Source organism: Peromyscus californicus, unplaced genomic scaffold (genome assembly GCF_007827085.1).
Source record: "Peromyscus californicus insignis strain IS unplaced genomic scaffold, ASM782708v3 Scaffold_4__1_contigs__length_199733344, whole genome shotgun sequence".
NCBI classification, from domain to species: domain Eukaryota; kingdom Metazoa; phylum Chordata; class Mammalia; order Rodentia; family Cricetidae; genus Peromyscus; species Peromyscus californicus.
In genome coordinates, this window is record NW_026294562.1 from 53,155,818 (window position 1) to 53,175,900 (window position 20,083).

At 46.4% G+C, this 20,083-nt stretch overlaps 1 protein-coding gene across 1 annotated transcript in view; it reads right to left on the bottom strand.

The window, feature by feature from the left end:
- Positions 1–264: 264 nt before the first annotated feature.
- Positions 265–20,083, bottom strand: part of Plaat5 (phospholipase A and acyltransferase 5) — a 28,176-nt gene continuing 8,357 nt past the window's right edge. The window contains exons 4-7 of the mRNA XM_052712111.1: positions 7,020–7,128; positions 4,045–4,307; positions 2,812–3,011; positions 265–1,259 (exon numbers count right to left, since the gene is read on the bottom strand). Of these exons, the coding sequence (XP_052568071.1) occupies positions 2,919–3,011; positions 4,045–4,307; positions 7,020–7,128 (465 nt within the window). The 3' untranslated portion in view covers positions 265–1,259; positions 2,812–2,918. The remainder of the gene's footprint in view (positions 1,260–2,811; positions 3,012–4,044; positions 4,308–7,019; positions 7,129–20,083) is intronic.

A 20,083-nucleotide genomic window follows, 5' to 3' on the forward strand; every position in this document is an offset into this window, starting at 1 on the left:
CTCAGAAACATTCGCATTCAGGTCACTTTCCCTTGGGCTCTCCCCCTGCCCTTGCCCTCCTACCATCAACAGGGGGTACATGCCCACTCAGAGTGGTGACATGACATGTCTCCTTAAAGAAGAGATTTCAATTCCTAGTCTACAATGCAGAAACTGCAACAACATTTGTTTCTTTAAAAAAGCTTTAATAAAGTCTCACCTCCTCATCTTGAATGTGTGAGATGTGAATTCCAGAGCTCATGGCCTTACAGACAGCTTGAAAAAAGAAAGGACTGCTGTCCAGAAAGTGGTCTACGGCCCCATGTGTCTTCATCTCCCTAACTGATGCAGAATGGCAATGGTCTGGCACCTGGGTACCCTAAACCACTGCTTATAGGTTTTTTAATGGACGAGGGAACATAATTGATAATATACTTTGCCTATGGGGTTCACACCAGAGAGCCAGAGCAGTGAGCAAGAGGTGGAGGAATTCACTATCAGAGTCACTAAACACTTTATGGTGGGGGAGCTGTTGTTAATCAAATCCCTGTTTGCTTCTTAGACATCAACACAGTCCAAGAGTTCTGAATCATTAAGGAGTCCACTAAAACATAACAGTGTTAGTTTAAGGCTAGAGGCTGTGCTTGTAGAGGCCTGGGGCTTAGGTTCTGCCTCGAAGGAAGTCTCAACACCGACAATACCACGAGTTAAAAGACTGAAAGAAGACGTATTAGGGGCCCAGATGATCTTCCAGGTGTCAGGGAGGCAAAGAAAGGGAATCATGGGTACTGGCTTCTTGCTAGTCACGATGCGCAGAAATGAGGGCTTGCCAGACCACAAGCGTCCAGGATGGCCGTGCACAGTGCACAGGCTGATGGGAAAGGGCAGAGGAAACTCCAACCAAGAAATGTGCCCAGGCTCCTGTATCCAAAAAGCTGAATGAGGGACCAAGTTTTGGATGCTGAAAAAGGGATGGTGGACAAACACTGAAGTTCTTCATTGTGTCTGTTTCCCTCCAACAGGAGAAAGGCCCCTGAGCAAGCAGCCTAAAAGATCTCAGAAACATTTTGAGAGTTCCATCTTGCTAGTGCATGCTGTCCATGTCCTCCATATTTTCCAGGCATTTCCAGAGCCATGGGGGAAACCATCTCTAGCTTTTTTGGGTGACTTTGGCTCTCCACAGAGTGAAATCCACAGGAACAATTTCAGATCTTCCAATCAAAATCACTCCTTCATTCACACAGTGGAGATCAGTGGACTTAGATGTTTCGAATATTCATCTGAAATCAGTCAGAATGGAAATGTCAATTTTTCTGGCAATTATACGTTTTTTTAATAGTCTCATTGGTTGTGCTATAAATCGAAGATTTTTAAACAGAAAGGAACCAAGTTGACACGTGATGGTCAGGGTCAATTGTCAACCTGACAAAATCTAGAATTACCTAGGAGATGGATCTCTGAGCCATGGCTGGAAGGGATGCTCTTAATTGAATTCACTGCGGTGGGAAGACCCACCCTGAATGAGGACAGCACCATTTTAACAGGCTGGCCCTGGACTGGAAAAGGGGAAGGGAGCTGCGCAGTAGCCATGCACCCATTCACCGCTCTTCTCTTCTGACCGCAGACACAACGTGCCCAGCTCCCTCAAGTGCCTGCCACATGGCTTCCTCACCCTGGTGGACCATGGCCTGGAACTGTGAACTAAGTAAGTTCACAGTTGCTTTTGTTGAGGTGCTTGTATCTGAGTAGTTTATCAAAGCAACAAGAACAGACTAGACTCCAAGACAGAAATCAGCACCAAGAAGCGGGTCACCGCTAAGAATCCTCACCATGTGGTCCTTCCATGTGGAAGAGGTTTGGAGCTAGAATGTGGGAGTTTGGAAACTGGAGTTAGAAAAGCCCTCGGAAGCTGGAAGCAGAGCTTAATCAGCAATTCTGGTGCAATTATAGAAGAGGAGGATGCTAAGAAAAATGCCCGGCTCCTGGGGTTTCAGAGGGAAACAAGGACTTTATCAGGTACTGAGCTGAGGACCATTTGTGTGATATTTGGGGCAAGAATCTGGCTTCATTCTGCCCATGTCCTGAGAACCTAAGTGAAGCTGAATTGAAAGCTTATGTACTGGCTTGTTTGACAGAGGGCATGTTAGGACAGGGGAGAGTCCGGGATGGTGTTTAGAAGGCAGCTGAGGTTGTTAAAGATATAATATATAATATAAAATTATTTTTTTTAATTTTTAAGCATATGAATGTATGTGTGTCTATGTGTGGGTGTGTGCTGGTACCTAGAGAGGCCAGAGGACAACGCTAGAGTTAAAATGTTGTGAGCCACCACCACGGGTTCTGGGAAGCAAACTGAGGTCCTCTACAAGAGCAGCAAGTGCACTTAACCACGGGGCCACCCCTCCAGTCAGATGAAGGTACAGTTGGCCCTAAATAGTCAGCAACAGCTTTCCTTGGTGTCCTTTCCACCCCCTCCCCCAAACAACACACTGGGTCTGAAAGGGCAGGACTGAGATAAACAGAAGAAGAGACATCTGAGAACCCTAGAAAGAGCTCCTGGGGAGAGGTCTTCATTTCTGGAAATGTTCTAAAGGAGTTTCCAGAATGTTTCTGATGATTTCCCAGGGCCACAAAATAAATTTGGCCTAAGAAACAAACAAAGGAATAAGTTTAAAAAAACACATGAAACGGCCCCAACAGTGCCTGGCACGTGGAAGATTCACAGCAGGTTATCAGTTCCTCCCATGCTGAAGGTGTGAGGGTCTACATCAGTAACAGTGGACAGAAGTCAGAGGAGGTAACTAGACACATGCCAATCTTCCAGAAACTCACAGTCTTCTTAAACAGGGCTACTGAGTGAGGAAGGCAAAGAGGAAGAAAGTGCAGCTTTGCCCTGCAGCTGTCGGTGGCTCTTCCTGCACTCGGAATCCGCAGCATCTTCAAGCAGTTATAGATTTGGGTCTTATGCTGTCCACTACTGCTGAGATGACGGCGCCTGCAGCCTTTGCTCCCTCCACCAGGGCATGCTCCACCTGCAAAGCACAGTGGTTCATGGGACAGTGGGTACCAATCTCAGGCTGGCACCCTCCCCTGCTCCTACCCCTGTCATGCCCTTCAGGACCCAGCCATCCTGGAGTCTTTTCCTATAGGAGGGGACCACTTGTACTATCCTACACCTCCAAAAGTTCCCAGAGACCCAGCCAAGGAGGCATCTGAAGACAGGTACCCAAGGCAGGGCAGGCTCCCTTTCCCCCAGGCCATGGAACCTCTGGCCTTTTTCTTTCCCAGGAGCCATTCAGCATAGGCTCTGCCTCCAGAGTGGTACATGATGCAAAGGATCTCTACACAAGATAGACTGAAGCCACTGAGGCCCTCATTCAACAAAAAGGGACTCTGAAAGCCAGGGAGGGAAACTCACCTGGGCACAACTGCATATGAATCAGTATTCACACTGAGCTCAATCTCACGACTCCTGGGCCCACAGATCTTCAGAGGACCTCTTATTGTGCCCTCCATTTTGGGGTCTATACTGACATGCAAATGCTCATGGGATGGGAGAGCCTTCATAGTGGAGCCCGCCACACTCCTAGCACAAAGTCTCGCAAGAACAGAGCACAGGCAAACAGAGGATACAGAGTAGAGAGAAGGATGCCGGAAAACCAAATGGACAGAGGGAATGGGGGCATGCTCTGAGAGGTAAATAACAATAGGGAGATTTGAGCCCACCCTGTGCAGAGAAGATAAAAATCACAGAAGAGGCGGAAACAGAAAATGATGTCCCACCTTTAATCCTTCGGGGAGTTTCATTGTATCTCACATATCTGCAGGGAGATGCACGTTCCCTCTGCTCATCAAGTCTTTTTAATAAGGGTCATCTATTAAACTGTTACAAATATTTAGGCTTCAGGGCTCTTTCACATGTGTGCTATGTTGTATGTCAGCACTGGCCTGTCTGAGCTAGGCAGGTAATATGACAAGAGCTGGAAGATGGCATATCTATGCCCAGCATCAAAGATGACCCAGCAAAGCACTGTGAGGAGCCACCGAGGGCGCTCAAGAACACACCTGCTGGCTCCTGGGCACACCGTATCTAAGGTCGTTGACAAAGTGCTCACAGTTCCCCTCAATCAGGCTATACTGCACTATCTTGTTGATCATGTTCTTCGTGCGCTGGATGATCTTGTCCACGGGGAGGGGCAGGTATGTCCCGTCCAGCTTGTTGTTGATCTTCCAGGAGCAGCCATGCAGCACATCCTCTAGACGGCTGTACTTCACCACAGCACGGTTGCTGAAGATAGAAGTGATGCTGCCCACCTCAAACTCCTCACCTGGGGAGCAAGGGCAAAAGTTGGAAGGCCTCCGGGAGCAAGGGGGCAGGATACGCTGGATCTAAGACCTTTTGTAAGCCACTCCCTGTGAAGTTCTCAATCAAACCATCAATTTAGAGCATATCGGAGAAGGAATTGGATTAAATATACCATAGAGGACCAAATTTCCTAAGAGATATTTTTCTTGAAGATGAAGGCGGGGGATGCACATGTGGGTGGGAGGGTGAGCACAGGTACGCTGGTGTGCATGCATGTGTGGAGGCCAGAAGCCGAGGCGAATTATCTTCCTTAATCACTCTCCATCTTATTTTTTGAGACCGGATCTCTCTCGGTGAATCAAGAGCTCACCTGGTAGCTAGACAGGCTGGCCAATGGGCTCTGGGACTCACTTGTCTCTGCCATACACAGATTTCTACATGAGTGCTGGGGATCTGAACTCAGAATTGCATGCTTGTGTGGGAAGCACATTACCAACTGAGGCAGCTCTCACCCAAGAAATCTTTTGTCCTGAGTTACATGGTCTGTTTACCTCTAGAAGAATCTCTTGTTAGCAACTCTGGAAATACCCAATTATATGGCCTGGACTAGACTGCATTGGCCTGACCCTGTCTTGGAAGCTGAGTCTTGTTTCCTAAGCAGATGCCAGTAATCTCCATCCACTGTGTGTCACCCCCGGGTAAGGCTCTGTCATGTGCATAACAGTGGTTCCAAAACATGCTTCCTTCTGCAAGGGAACAGTGAAATCACGTATTTGGATCTCTGGTGCCTACTCTACTCAGAGCTGGTATTCATTACCACCAAGGTGGGGCTCTGCAGCTTCAGGAAAAAAAAGAAACATTTGAAAGCTGCTACATTCTCTCACATTCAGTGTTTAGAAGACATGGAAACTCCAAGAGGGTCGGGAACCTGTCTGAGACCACATGGTAGATGTTAAATACCATCTACAAGAGATGATTTTCAATATTCTCATCAAAAAGAAATGTAGGGCTGGGGGTGGCTCAGTGGATAGAGCATTTGCCCCACAAGCATGAAGATAAAAGTTCATATCCTCAGAACTCATGGAAAAGCCAGGCAAGAATGGAGGTCATCTGCAACCCTAATCCTTGGGAGGGAGAAATGGAGATCGATCCCCAGGGCTAGCCATAATTGGTAAGCCATAAGGTTCAGAGAGAGAGTGATCAAGAAAGACACCTGATATCAAGGTGTCTTTTGACATGATGACATTTCAGGCCTCCACATGTGAATGCAAGAAAACATGCATGTACACAGAGAGCATTATATGCACTTACACATGCAAAGAAAAAGAAACAGTATTAGAGGAGGTGGCTATGCTAACCACCTGTGTGTGAGCACTGCAAAGCACACTGTATCTCACAAGCATCTACTATTATTGTATCAATTAAGGACAGGACATTTTAAAAGATTGTTTCTCCACAGGAGCCATCTGGATGGTTGCACATAGTACATATGTCTCTTTCTAAGTTGTCCAAGAGCAAAAAAAAAAAAAGTCTCTTATTCTACTTATTCTATTCCTATGTGTTCCAAGAAAATCTACTGTGTTAAATTCACAAAAGTTAATTTAACCCCACTAACAGCCTTACTCTGCCCCTGCAGTGGCCACAGAGGGAGGTGCATTATGGAACCACTGTCATCATGATCAGGCACAGAGATGACAGAATTCACTCTTAGAGAAGGCAGGGAGGGGATCACTGCTAACCATCTCTTTAGCTACACACATAGGGTGTTTCTGGACACAGGCTTTTTTATATCACGTTTTGGTGTTTTTACTTATCCTTTGAAGATTTCATACAATGTATTTTGATCATATTCTTTCTCCTCCCTCAGCTCCTCCCAGATCCTCCCCTCATCTCTTTGATTGGGCTCCTAGAAAGAAAATGGAGACAGGAAGCAGACGGGGCTGAAAAGAGAAGAAAGAGGGAAGGGACTCTGCTCTGCAGGAAGGTCCTGCCAAGGTGGGAGATGGAGCCAAGGAAAAGCCCGCAGGAATTAAAGCTGTGAATCAAAGACATTGGCAGTGCCTTTCTGTGACTTCATTCTGAGCCAGCAAGAGCTACACAGAACACAAAACTTCAAGAAACATCAAATTGCCCCTCTCCCATTCCCTTACCACACCCCCAGGACCAGACTCCTGAGATGGCCACTATGAGCAAAGGTTCTAGACCACATTCAATTTTAAGTTGTGTTCACATTCCTCTGTAATCTCCCTCTACTTTCACTATCTGGTCTCTCATCAAATCTCCACATCACTTTAATAAGCCCCAAGTTCAGTCGAAACCATGAAATGAGGACCAGGTGAATATTTAGGGTAAGGCAGCCTAGAAGACACTGGATATCAGGAAGACAAAGCCTTGGGCAGGAAGGCGACAAAAGATGATATAGAAGTGGGAAACAGCAGTTAGGGGCAATAGGAAACAAGTGACGTGTGAGCATCTACCCTCCGAGGTGTCTTTAGAAACATGACGAAGGATACTAAATGATTGACATTAGAATCAGAGGTTGGAGGGGATTTTAGGGACACTCTACACTCCTGTCATTCTTAATGCTGGACACTTGGTACTTACTAATAAACAAATAAATGTTCAGGAATGTTTAGTGCTAAAGGGCAGTGGCTGAGGACCACAGTGATTGACTATCCTTCTATTTACTCTGCTAACTTCCATAGCAGTATCTCAATAGTGTATCCATTCTTACTTGGGGGAGCCAGGTGAACCACACAATCATCTTCCACATAGATGGCCCAGTGCTCATAGCCAATTCGAAAAATCTCAATCAGGTCTCCAGGTCTGGGTCTTGGTTTGTCCTATAATGGGAAGAGAGAGAGAGAGAAAGAGACAGATAAACTGAACATGTCCAAGGAACTCCAGAGCCACAGCTCAGCCTGTATGAAGGTCACCTCACTGTGGCCCATCACTTGACAGAAATCCAACGTGAACCCTCTTCATCAGAAGACCACAGGATGTCCCCTTCTCTGACACAATACCGGGGTTGTCTGTGTTGGTGATCAGTGACTCTCAGCTCTGAATGCACCAACACATTCCCTGTGGCACGTGCCTTAACTCCTGGTAGCACTTCTCCTTGGGAGTGAGCATATTAAGCTTTTAAATTAATGGGTGCTGTAGGAGCACTGTACGAGGAAGGAGCCTGGTGCAGTTTCAAGCATAGGCAAGCAGGATGTGAAAGGACCAAGCAGACACCATAATAGGCTGCCCAGTCTTCTCTCAGAGACCAGACCTCAATTTCAATTTCCTGAGACTTGAGCAAGCAGTTTCTGGGAGAGCCATGAACAAAACACATAGTCCTTGTAGTAGCTCCCTTTCTGCATGTACTCTGACTGCTCAAGGTTCAGCCAGTTGTTTATCGTCTGGGACCCCTTACCAACTTAGAGCTATGTGCATGGGTTAATGTGAATGTGCGAGGCCAGCCAGCCTCCGTGGCAGCTCAAGGACAAAGCCTGGCCTGCCCAAAAATAACTCTAACCCCCAACCAGTAAATTCAAAGGTTACACACCCTCACCCAGTCATATGACACAAAGGCTTATACCACCCTGCTTGAGGTTTTTCCCTTTAAAAACCCCTCATACTGGGAGCTCAGGGCTGGCCTCCTCCACCCGCTGTGTTGGAGCGTTGGACACGGACCAAGCCCGGGCTTGCTTGTTATCAATAAACCCCTGTGTGTTTTGCATTGGATATGGGCTCTGTGGTGGTCTTGCTCGGGGGTCTTGTGATGCAGGGACAACAGATGCTGGTCACTACTGAGGTATGTAAAGCCCTGCCTTGGCCCAGAATCCTCAGCACTATCCACTTTACAGTCCTGGCCTGGGGAAGACCTCTCTGGGGCATGCCTGATATCAAGACCAGCGTCTAAAGGCTTGCCACCTTTACCGACAGCCCGACTCCCTTTGCAAGTCCCCTAGGTGGTTCACCTGCAGCCACACCAGTGGCATACCAGCTGAAACACCAGGGAACCTGTTACCAGATAACTTCAACCACATCTGTCCAACAAAGTCTGAACCTCTTCCAAGTGTGTCCTTCCCTGAGTACCTCCCTCAACCCTGGGAGGCCCCACACCCCTCACGCTTTGCAGACAAGACTTTTATCACAGTTTCATAATACTTAAAACTCCTTCAGTTCAACCTACTGCATGGTTCCCGCCTCCTGATTGGACCCAGAATGTTGATTCACTGTCTCTCAAAGAGGCCAAAGAGGAGAAAGAATGTTCACCCGACAAGATCTGTGTGTGTTTCTATGTGTATTTGTGTACACATGTGACTGTGTCTAGATGTCTATCTGTATGTGTCTATCTGAATGTGTGTGAGTAGGTGTGAGGGTAAATATGTGTGAGTTGTGAGTGTGTAAATGTAGGGGGTGAAGTGGTATATGAGTATGTGTGTGAACTGTGAGTATATGTATGAGCATGTGAAAGTATAGGCATGGGGGCCTGTTTCACAAATTCTAATTAGTCTTATTAATAAAAACCTGGAGTCAGATATAGGGGTAAATGATGAAAGATCAGAAAAGCAGAGCAGCCAGCCACTAGTTCATACCTCTACGAAATCCTCAACCTGAAAGAAGGCTGACTCCTGTCTCCTCGCGCCTCATATGCCTCTCTCCGCCCAGCCATATCACTTCCTGTCTCAACCTTCCCAGTGCTGGGATTAAAGGCGTGTGTGCCTCCCAAATACTGGAAGCAAAGGCATGAGATCCCAAGTGCTGGGATTAGAGGTGTGTGCCACCACTGCCTGGCCTCTGTGTTTAATCTAGTGGCTGCCTTTGCCCTCTGATCTTCAGGCAAAGTTTACTTGTTAAGAGCACACACAAAATACCACCACAGGGGCCAAGTGGAGTTGTGAATGTATGAGTGTATATAAATGCATTTGTGTGAGTTTGTGTGTAAGAGAGTGTACGTAAATGTGTATGAGAAAGGGAGTATGTGTGTATAAGAGAGAGAAATATATGTGATATTTTATATTTGTGCTGAAATGTGGTAATATTTTATTGGTGCTTTAATAATTAAAGTTTGCCTGGAGATCAGAGGAAATAGCAAGCTATTTTAAGTAAATAAAGAAGTCAGGCAGTGGTAGCACATGCTCTTAATCCTACTGCTATGCTGGGCAATAGGGATGCAGGTCAGTCGGAAACAATCCATAGCAGTGGAGGCAGAGAAATATTAAGGATGTTCACTGGTATGTCTGAGGGAATGCGCATATGAAGGTATAGTCTGATTAGGCAGATGAGTGAATATGAGTGTGTGTGTGTGTGTGTGTGTGTGTGTGTGTGTGTGTGTGTGTGTGTGTGTGTGCGCGCGCGCGCGCGTGTGTTTGTGTGTGTATGTGTGTGTGCATGTGAGCACAGCATATATGTGTCTGCATGGGTGTGTGCAAGAAACCTGCTGAGATTAAATACCTGTGGTTCTGTGAGAAAAAAATTCAAATGTACTCACATAACACACATGTACTCCAATGTGTACCCAATAAGCTTCCCCAATAATTGATTTCCTGTAATCACCAAAATTCCTTTCTTCTTCCTAGTCCAGTAAGGAGCTCTTTAACATGAGATTTCTAATCTAAGCTCTTCTTCCTGGACAGTTTCCTTATCCCCTAAGTGTATCAGGGAGTGGTTCTGGGAGAGGCTTTGTTCACTGCTGCCCAGACTAGGAAGTCAGAGTCAAGAGAGGTGTGAGCTACCCCATGCTCCCATCCACGCTGCGCCACTACTCCTTATCACAAATAAACAAGTTTCTCAGCCATTTATTTACCCAAGCAAGAATTCAGGCAGACAGAATTCATCTGGAAAGATGGCTCATCAGTTAGTGTTAGAATTCTGCCCTTCCTTACCCCTCTGTGTGTGTGTGTGTGTGTGTGTGTGTGTGTGTGTGTGTGTGTGTGTGTGTGTGTGTGTTCTGTTCTGTCTCTTCTCCACCACCTTTCCCTCTCACCACACATGCTCCTTTCCCAGGCCTGGTTCTTCTTCTTCCCTTCCCCACTTCCTCCTAATAAAGCTCTCTGCTACTGCAGCGTGGTCGTGGCTCGTGACCCTTCCACGCAGTAACCAGTGCTGCCACCAGTGCCACTTATCATTTATTTCATTGGTGCCACAACTCGGATGGGCTCTTCCACTGCTCTGCATCTGGGGCTGAGCGTCAGAAACCTATACTGCGGTTCATTGGACCTGTGATTGCCAGCTCCACTTTTTTCATTTGCCCAGCTGCCGAACCGCTCCACACACACCACAGGTGCTGCCAAGATTGGTGAGTCCCCCACCATTTCGGGCTCTCACCTTAACTCCTCCCACTCATTCTCAAGCTGCCCTGAGAAGCACAGATGGGTCTGAAAGCAGGCTAGGATGCTTGCAAATAAGTTTATGATCAGGACCCACATGGGGATCACAGTAATCAGGCTCTTTAGCCGGAGATCAGTTCATAGCCTGCCTCCTGGTGGGTCTTCCTAAAGCTGTCCTCAAGCCAGCAGACATCAAAAAAAATTCAAGACACAGAATAAAACCATCTCTTGTCTCCCAGAGCTCCCTGACATTAGGGCCAAACTTAAGCATCTGGAGAGCAAGACTCCTGACCCCACAGGCAGAAGTTTCAGCTGTGGCATTTAAGGTGTACCAGGGGAGAGATGAAAAAGCCCAAGAACAGAATTGCCAAGTGCTGGCACACACTGTCCAACTGGCTCCCAAAAGCCGCTGGGTCCCTATTTTAAGTGCAGGGGGGAAAAAAGGCCATGTGGGCTAGTGCGTGCCCGACCAGGCCATCAACTGAGCCTTGTTCAAAGTGCCACCTGGAGAGACAACTGGTCAGCTGACTGCACCCAGTCACCGAGGGGCTTGGGAGCATCAAACTAAGTCCTCCAGCAGACCTCCAGGCTTGGCTATGGCTTTCAGGGAACCCAGAACCCAGCATAGAGGTGATCCGTTTCTTTCCTCCTGGACACCGGAGCCACTTACTCAGTCCTGGGGTCCCACCTCTCCTCGTTTCCCTATTGTTGGGGAAGAGAAAACAACCTTACCCACCTCACCAGACTTAATTGTATTTCAGGGTTACTTAATGGGAAAAAAATTTCCAGCTAAGATGGGAGCTTTCACTTCATTGCTCCCTCCATGTGCTTCACTCCAGACCTGTCACAGTGCTTCTCCTCCTCATGCACCACAAGCTTTTCTCTTCCTGGTTCCCTCTCCTAATTAACTGCTCAGCTAATTGCTACAGGACCACCACAGAGCTGGAGTCCAGGGATCATCAAGTAATAAACTGTAACAGCTATTTATAACCCCAGACCCAAAAGTGTCTGGGCTCTGCAAAAACAGACTTTAACATAACCATCTATTACTGTTAAATGCTCTCAACAATTGATCACCTGTGTCTCCTGGATGCTAAACTAGTAAAGGAAACAGGTGCCTTAAAATAATCTGTCTCTGATAAAGCTTATCTCAGCTTAAAAAATTAAAAACATGTTCCAATCTCTCTGTCTCTCTCATTACACTAACCAATACAAGCAGAGTACCAAACACTACAATGGTCATCAGCCCAAGACTTTAATTTTCTCATGGCTGCTTCTTAATATGTTCAAAATTTGTGTGAGCTCCAGAATCTGGCTTGAATCCATCTGGACAGGTTGGATCTGCTTCAGATAAGGGCAACCCAAATTCCTAGTCCCGGGACTCCCCTTCCCTCACCCTGGGACCTCCCTGAAGGTAATTTTTTTTCTCTAAGCTTTTCTCTGTCTCACCAGAATCCTGTCAGACACAAAAGCAGCCAGAGCGCCAAGACAGCAGACGACAGCCCACCATCCCAGGACGCCTGTCTACCTCAGAAAGCCCCTTCCCTTCCCCCCAAGAGCCAATTGACGCCCGCCAAGTCAGCTGGAAGCAGTTTTTCCAGGAGAAACAACGCCCCTATTCCTGTTCACTCACTTTTTTATAATAAGCAAAAAGTCTAGAATGTTAGAATTCTGCCCTTACCCTACTCTCTCTCTCTCTCTCTGTGTCTCTCTGTGTCTTTCTGTCTCTCTCTGTCTCTGTCTGTCTCTCTCTGTGTGTCTCTCTGAGTCTCTCTCTGTCTCTCTCTGTGTCTCTCTGAGTCTCTCTGTCTCTGTCTCTCTCTGTCTCTCTGTCTCTCTCTGTCTCTCTGTCTCTGTCTGTCTGTCTGTCTGTCTCTCTATCTCTCTGTCTCTCTGTCTCTCTGTCTCTCTCTGTCTCTCTGTCTCTCTGTCTCTCTCTGTTCTGCTCTGTCTCTTCACCACCTTTCCCTCTCACCGCACATGCTCCTTTCCCAGGCCTGGTTTTTCTTCTTCCCTCCCTCCTTCCTCCTAATAAAGCTCTCTGCTACTGAGTAGCATGGCCATGGCTCGTGGCCTTTCCACGAGATAACCAGCACCACCACTAGCGTCACTTATCATTCATCTCAGTTAGGAGTGCTTACTGCTCTTGCAGAGGACCTGGATTTGGTTCCCAGCACCCACATCAGGTTACTCACAACTGCAATCCCAATTCCAGGGTATCTGACACTTCTTCAAACACGTAGTCTCATTTGTTCCCTTTGCCCAGTCCCTTTTCTACCCTCAGCCTAGGTCTCTTCCTTCCACTAAGTCAGTCCCAACTTCCACGTTCCCATGTGTGTATTTCATTGCCCTCATCTCCCCTTAAGATCACACACACACACACACACACACACACACACACACACACACACACACACTTTTAATCTAGGTTTCACACATGAGAGGAAACATGGTCTGGTATTCATCTAAGTCTGGCTTATTTCACGTCACATAATGATTTTCAGTTACATCCATTTTCTCTTTCTGGATTCTGATTCTCCTCCTCAACTGTAGCTATAGGTAATTATTGATTGTTTAGTGGCCCGCAGAGACCATTACTGTATCTACTTAAGATTTCTTCTCCCCAACCTCGTGTTTCTATTAAGCCTGGCTTCTGGGATCAGCATCATCCAATGGCCCCACCCACGACTGAGGATCAGCCACACCTTAAGTCGGTAAAGCTTTGTTTTTTATGGATGGGTTTCTGGGTGACATGGAGAATTCACTCAAAGTTCCAGAACTGCTTAAATCTGTGTCAACTTCTGTTCATAAGCCCTACTGTTCACTCAGCAGTAACAGACTTACCAGGATCCCCAGGTCCCTCCCGAATGTATTACCAGCCTTACACACATCTTCTAGTGCAGATGAGATGTGTGGCCTTCTCAAGATTCTCTTCAACTATCTCTCACAGTACATTTCTGGCTGGTCAGTTGGGCTACTGCTTATCCCAGTCAGTATTGTAACCTTGGGCCATGCTTCCATGTCACTGAAATAGCAATTGCCTTCAGCAGCATCACTGGGAATGGAATCATCCACATTGTACTCCAAATAAATTCACTCCCTCTGCCATGGTCAACAGACCCTCTAGTGAGCCCCAGCCAGCCAGGGCACTCTGAAACACAACAGACTTCAACCGTCCTTTCAGACAGTCTGAGGTCCAGAATCCATCTTGAATTTCAGTATTTCTCAGTGTGAGAGGTGGAGAGATGGCTTAGCAGATAAGAGCACTTACTGCTCTTTCAAAGGTCCCAGGTTCAGTTCCCAGCATCCACATGGTGGCCCACAACTGTCTATAACTCCAGTACCCTCTTCTGGCATCCCTGGGCACAAGGCACTTTTCCGAGGGCACCAGAATCCTACACATACATGTAGACAAACAATCATATACATAAAAAATAAAAATAAATCTTAAAAAAAAATACTTCCTTCACAGGGCTAGAGAGATGGCTCAGTGGTTAAGAACATTTGTTCTTACGGAGGACCCAGGTTCAATTCCCAGCACCCACACAGATACTCACCACCATCCATAACTCTAGTTTCAGGGGATTCAGTGCTCTCTTCTGACCTCCTCAAGTACCAGGTAGACAAGCAGGCAAAACAACCATACACATAAAATAAAATCAATGAAACTTTTTTAAAATTAAAAAGAAATACCCCGCAGTGTGTTGCACACTTTCGGTCAGATTTTCAGACCCTGTGCTCCCTGGGCGGTTCCCCCCAGTTTTATGTTGGCTTTTCCGGAAGAGGATGTGCTCAGACCTGTGCATCTGTCCCACAAACCCTGCTCACTGGAGGAATTTTTTTTGCAAGACACAAGGCACACAGTCTACACCACAATACTTCACTGAAGAACCTGGAGCTGAGGGATACAGAGAGCTTTCCAAGTTACCTAACAAGTCACAGACAGAGCTAGTCAGTTCCTAACAGGGCCAGTCTGCTTTTCTGCCTGAAGTGGAAATGCTATGACAAGTAACTGGCCACTAGAGGGCGGCCCAAACCAGGCTTCATATCCAGAAAGTAGACTCCTCTTGTAAAATTAAAATGGATTTCAATGTCTCCCTCAAATCCCTCCCCTCCGAGCTCAGGCACCCTCGTGAAAGAGGAGGAGGGAAGCATGTAAGAGCCAGAGGGTATGGAGGACACCAGAAAAACAAGGGTCTCTAAATTAACTGAACAAAGGTCTTACGAACTCACAGAGACTGAAGCAGCATGCACAGGGCCGACACTCCTTTCCTCCTGTTTTTCCATCCCCACCCTACCTCCCATCTACCCCCGCCCATCCACTTCTCCCTTTCCATTCAGAAAGGGGCAGGCTTCCCATGGGTGTCAATGAAGCATGCCACATCAGGTTGAGGCAGGACCAAGCTCCTCCCTCTGCATCAAGGCTAGGCGAGGCAACCCAGCATGGGGAACAGGTTCTTCCTCTATGTAAATATTATAACTTTCAGTTTAGTATTTTCATGGGACTCCTGAGTGTGTGAAAGAGTGGATCTCTGCTTCATTGCCTTCTCTAGGATTTTTTCCTTCTGTTGGTCTGCCTTGTCCAACTTTTGATGTTGTGGGTTGGAGGGGGGTGTTTTATCTTACTATATTTTATTTTGCTATGTTTTGATACTATCTCTTAGAAGCCTGTTCTTTTCTAATGAGAGACCAAAAGGGAGCTGATCCAGATGGGAGGGAAGGTGGGAAGGAATGGGAGGAGTAGAGGGAGAGAAAACTGTAATCAGGATAAAGTATATGAGAAAAGAATCTATTTTGGATAAAAGGGGGAAATTTTTAAAAGAAAAGATCCCATAAAAAATGAATTTCAAGATCCATGACCTCTCCTTAAGTCCAATTACAGAGTTGTTGGTTACCTCCAAAGTATGCATGTCACCATTATACCCTTAGGATTATCATGCCATGCACATTACTGTGGTTCATAGGCACCATAGCTGGACAGGACTGTTGGTTGCTTCCCTCATTCAAAAGCTTATATGGTACCTTCTGGTACCATGAAAGGCAATCCTTTTCAGGGAGGAGGCTTTCAAGTCAGATCTTGAATGCAAACCTACAACTGCCACTTTGCTAAACCAGTATAACCACTAACCACAGCCTAAATATAATTACACCCACAGATAAGTGTTCTCATCCCTCATCGAGGAAATTTATCTTTCAACAGAAGGAGACCACGATAGAAAACCACAACTGATCAAAATGTAGAGTTGTAGAGCCCAGTCTCAAAAGACACAACTACAGCACAGGTCCTGAACCTAATGCTCAGAATCATCAAGTCTCACCAACATGGCTGCTTAAACATGACCTGACCAAGGAGGGCACCAATAGACAAACGAATGTGGAAGGGACAAAAGCCTGGAGACCTCAACCCAAGGGACTACAGGCAGCTAAGGAATGCTAAGATAGGACGAAATCGTCTTCCCCAGGGGAGAGCACCTGGAGAATTCGTTATCCAATCCCAAATGGTCAGCCCTGAAAACATACACATACAAGTAACATTATACAGACTAAGCAGGTTGTATTTATATATTTATGAATGAATATATATACATCTATATAACAACAATTAAAGAAAAAGATCTATGAGTTTGAAAGAGAGAAGGAGGGGGTACATGGTAGGGCTTAAGGGAGGGAAGAGAAGGAGGAAATGATGTAATTATATTATAATCTCAAAAATAAAAAATATAATAAACAAACACACAAGCGGATTTTATTTTCTTGGCTCTAGGACCAGAAAGAGAGACATACGGATATAACCCCTTCCTAAAGGCCCGGAGGGAGTAGTATATGAAGAGAATGAGAGCTAAGGGCTGTGAGAATAGCATATAAGAAGATGGGGAGGCCCGGAGAGCTGCAAAGAGCAAGTGAAAAGGCAAGAACAGAGGGAGCTCCCTCACTTTTAAAGAATATTGAAAAGGGACAAGTGACAAATTAGCAAGATTCTCTTTGTGACTCAATATTAACAAGACCATTTTCACACAAATGCCTTTGTCTTAATAAATGACAAAAGGATTAGACAACAGTATTTCTTTTAATTTATGTGTATGTTTGTGTACCTACTTAACTGTATGTACACCATGTGTGTGCAGTGCCTGCAGAGGCCAGAAGAGGGACTGGGGTCTCCTGGAACCAGAATGTTACAGGCAGTTGTGAGCCACCTAATATGGGTTCTGGAAAATGAACCTGGATCCTCTACAAGAGCAAGTGCTCTTAACCAGTGAGCCATCTTTCCAGCCCAGACAATAGTATTTTTAAATGTCAGTAAGGAAGTCTAGATTTCTGATATTTTTATATTCATCTTTAAAAAGTTAACACAAGTTCAAAACTTTCATATACTGATGCAGGTAAAAAGTTGAATTGCTTTTAATCCTATACAGGTTATTAATTCATTTTTTTCCTTTGCACATAAATAAGAGGAGAATATTGGTGAAATTATTAAGGCCACTCCATGCTGTGGGACGGTCTGTATGTCAAGTGTGTTGCTGATTGGTCAATAAATAAATCACTGATTGGCCAGTGGCTAGGCAGGAAGTATGGGCAGGACAAGGAGGAGAATAAAGCTGGGAAGTGGAAGGCTGAGAGAGAGACACTGCCAGCTGCCACCATGACAAACAGTATGTGAAGATGCCGGTAAGCCATGAGCCACGTAGCAAGGTATAGATTTATAGAAATGGATTAATTTAAGCTGTAAGAACAGTTAGCAAGAAGCCTGCCACGGCCATACAGTTTGTAACCAATATAAGTCTCTGTGTTTACTTGGTCGGGTCTGAGTGGCTGTGGGACTGGCGGGTGAGAGAGATTTGTCCTGACTGTGGGCCAGGCAGGAAAACTCTAGCTACAACTCCACGTAGTTAAAAGGGAGGTTTATTTTGTGGAGTAACTCACAAGTGAAGGGATAGGTAACAGGGTCTGGGAAAGGTGTGGAGCAGTCCGACGGTGTTCTCTGGAGAACTCTGCTCGGTCTACCTCCAGCGTCCAGGGTCCAGGAACCAAGAGAGCCGGCACATCTGGATCTCAGGTCTTCAGGGTCCTCTCTTGGCCCTGCCTTGTAGGCGTGACAGTTACCGAAGCCTCAGTGGGGGTTGGAACTTCCAGGTCAAAGCTGGAATGACTACCCTCTACAGAACTTATTGGATGTAATGTACTTGAGTGGACATATATACATTAAGCTAAGGCCCTGTCTCTCTCTCTCTCTCTCTCTCTCTATATATATATATATATATATATATATATATATATATATATAAAAGACTTTGGGCCTACTTTCATTGATAATGCAACCTAAAGGCCATTAATAATCCAAGTCTTGCCGGGCGGTGGTGGCGCACGCCTTTAATCCCAGCACTCGGGAGGCAGAGCCAGGCGGATCTCTGTGAGTTCGAGGCCAGCCTGGGCTACCAAGTGAGTTCCAGGACAGGCGCAAAGCTACACAGAGAAACCCTGTCTCGAAAAACCAAAAAAAAAAAAAATAATAATAATAATAATAATAATAATCCAAGTCTTGACACTAGACAGGAGAGGAGGAAAAAGAAGGGAGAGGGGAAGAGGGAGCAATTGGGGGGGGAGGGGGAGAGAAGATAGTGGCGGAGGGAGAGGGGAAGAGGGAGCAATAAAAGGAAGGAGAAAGGAGGGAAGAGGCCACCATGTCACCCGTGAATGAAAAATGAGCGCATATATAAAGATGGGCGGTCAACATAACCAGCCTCTGCTGTCTCTGGCAGCGATCAGGGTGGGAAGGCTGATGACAGTGGTGTGTGGGGCAGGTTTTTCTGAGTCTGTCCACAGCACCTCCCCAGAGAAGCTACTGCGTCATCTCTGAACGACCCACTGACTCTGTCCCTGTGCCCAAGCACAGACATGAGGACCTGAGAGTCCTGTTCCATGACACTCCCCTGTATCTAGACTATTGAGCCAGTGGATGCCATAGATGCTCTCTCTAGGAACCCACTTCCCTACCAACAAAAACACCACGACTTCCCAGGCAACCTGGCTGTTTCCTTCCCACTGGGGACACACCACCATTGCAGTGAGCAGTAAGATCCTGGTTGACCTTTCCTAGAACAGATGCCCAGATGACAGCAGCACAGTGCACACCGGCCAAGTCTACACCAGAAAACAAGCTAATGAAATCCCACTTCAAGCACCAAGGATGTTGAACAAGCCTTGTGGTCCAGGAAACAGGGAGTCAGGAAGGAGAAGAGAAAACCTGAAAATGTTAAGGCACTGTCTTAAAGAGCTGGAGAAATGACTTAGTGGTTCAACGTACTCCTTATCCTTCCAGAGGACCCAGGTTCGGTTCCTAGCATTTCATGGCAGTCTACCACTACCTACAGCTCTTCTGGCCTCCACAGGCACTGCATTGCGTGGTGCACATGTATGCATGCAGGTAAAACCCTCGTGCTCATTAAACAACCAAGTTTTCTTGAGTTTGGGGGAGATGTTTCCATTTGTAACTTTGTCACTGGACAGTTCTCGTAAAGTAGAAAACTAAATGGCACTCACACAGACTTGAGAGTCATCTGGAGTTATTCACACTAAATGTAAGGTCCCATCATTCCTTCTCCTTAACTCTCTCATTCCGCAGCTTTTTGTGAACAGCAGGAACCTATATGTCCCCTCCCAGTGGCCTCCAACCCCAACCAACACTCCAGTGTTCAATTTCTTGGTACCTTACGTTGACTCTTTCTCTGATTCCACCTCACTCAGGAAAACATTGTAATTCAACCCCCTTCAGCCATCTGCTGTTTATTTCCTTTGCATAGGATGCCACCCAGATCTGGTCCTTCTCCCAGGCGCCCAAAGAGAAAAACCAGTCTTTTGTAAGGTGCCCAGATTCTAAAAGCGGCATAAATCAAGTAGACACAGAGCAGGGAAGTAGGTGGAAAATTTGTTCCTGCCTGGGGCGGGCGCCGGGTGGCAAGAACAAGGCCACAGAGCAGGAGTGTCACTTCCAACTTTAGAACCAAATGCAAGGCCCCCGTCAGTTTTTAAAGCAAACTGACTCTCTAGTGGTATGTGACCAGACACCAGAGCAGTCATGGGGGCTGGGAGAGGAAAATGTGGACTGTGAGAGGAAGCTTCCAAAAGAGAGGGGTGGAAAGAGAGGGAGAGACAGAGACAGAGAGACAGAGAGAAAGAGGGGAGCTGCACTTGTGTTAAAGATTCTACAAGGCCAAATGAGGAAACTTCATGGAGTGCTAAAATGTTGTAAATCAGAGCCAACTTATCTCGGGATATTTTCAGTCCCTTCGAAAGCTACCCACTGCCCACCCCTGTGTCTGACCTAACATCCTTTTATCAAAACCTCACAACGAACTCTTAACAGAACACTGGCTTTCCCCAGTCCGAATGCTGAGACTATCACCTAAAGCCTACAGCAGAGTGCTCCCAGCTGCTTGCCCGTGGGCCCTGCTGCCAGCTGGTAAGTTTATTCTCTTCTTTG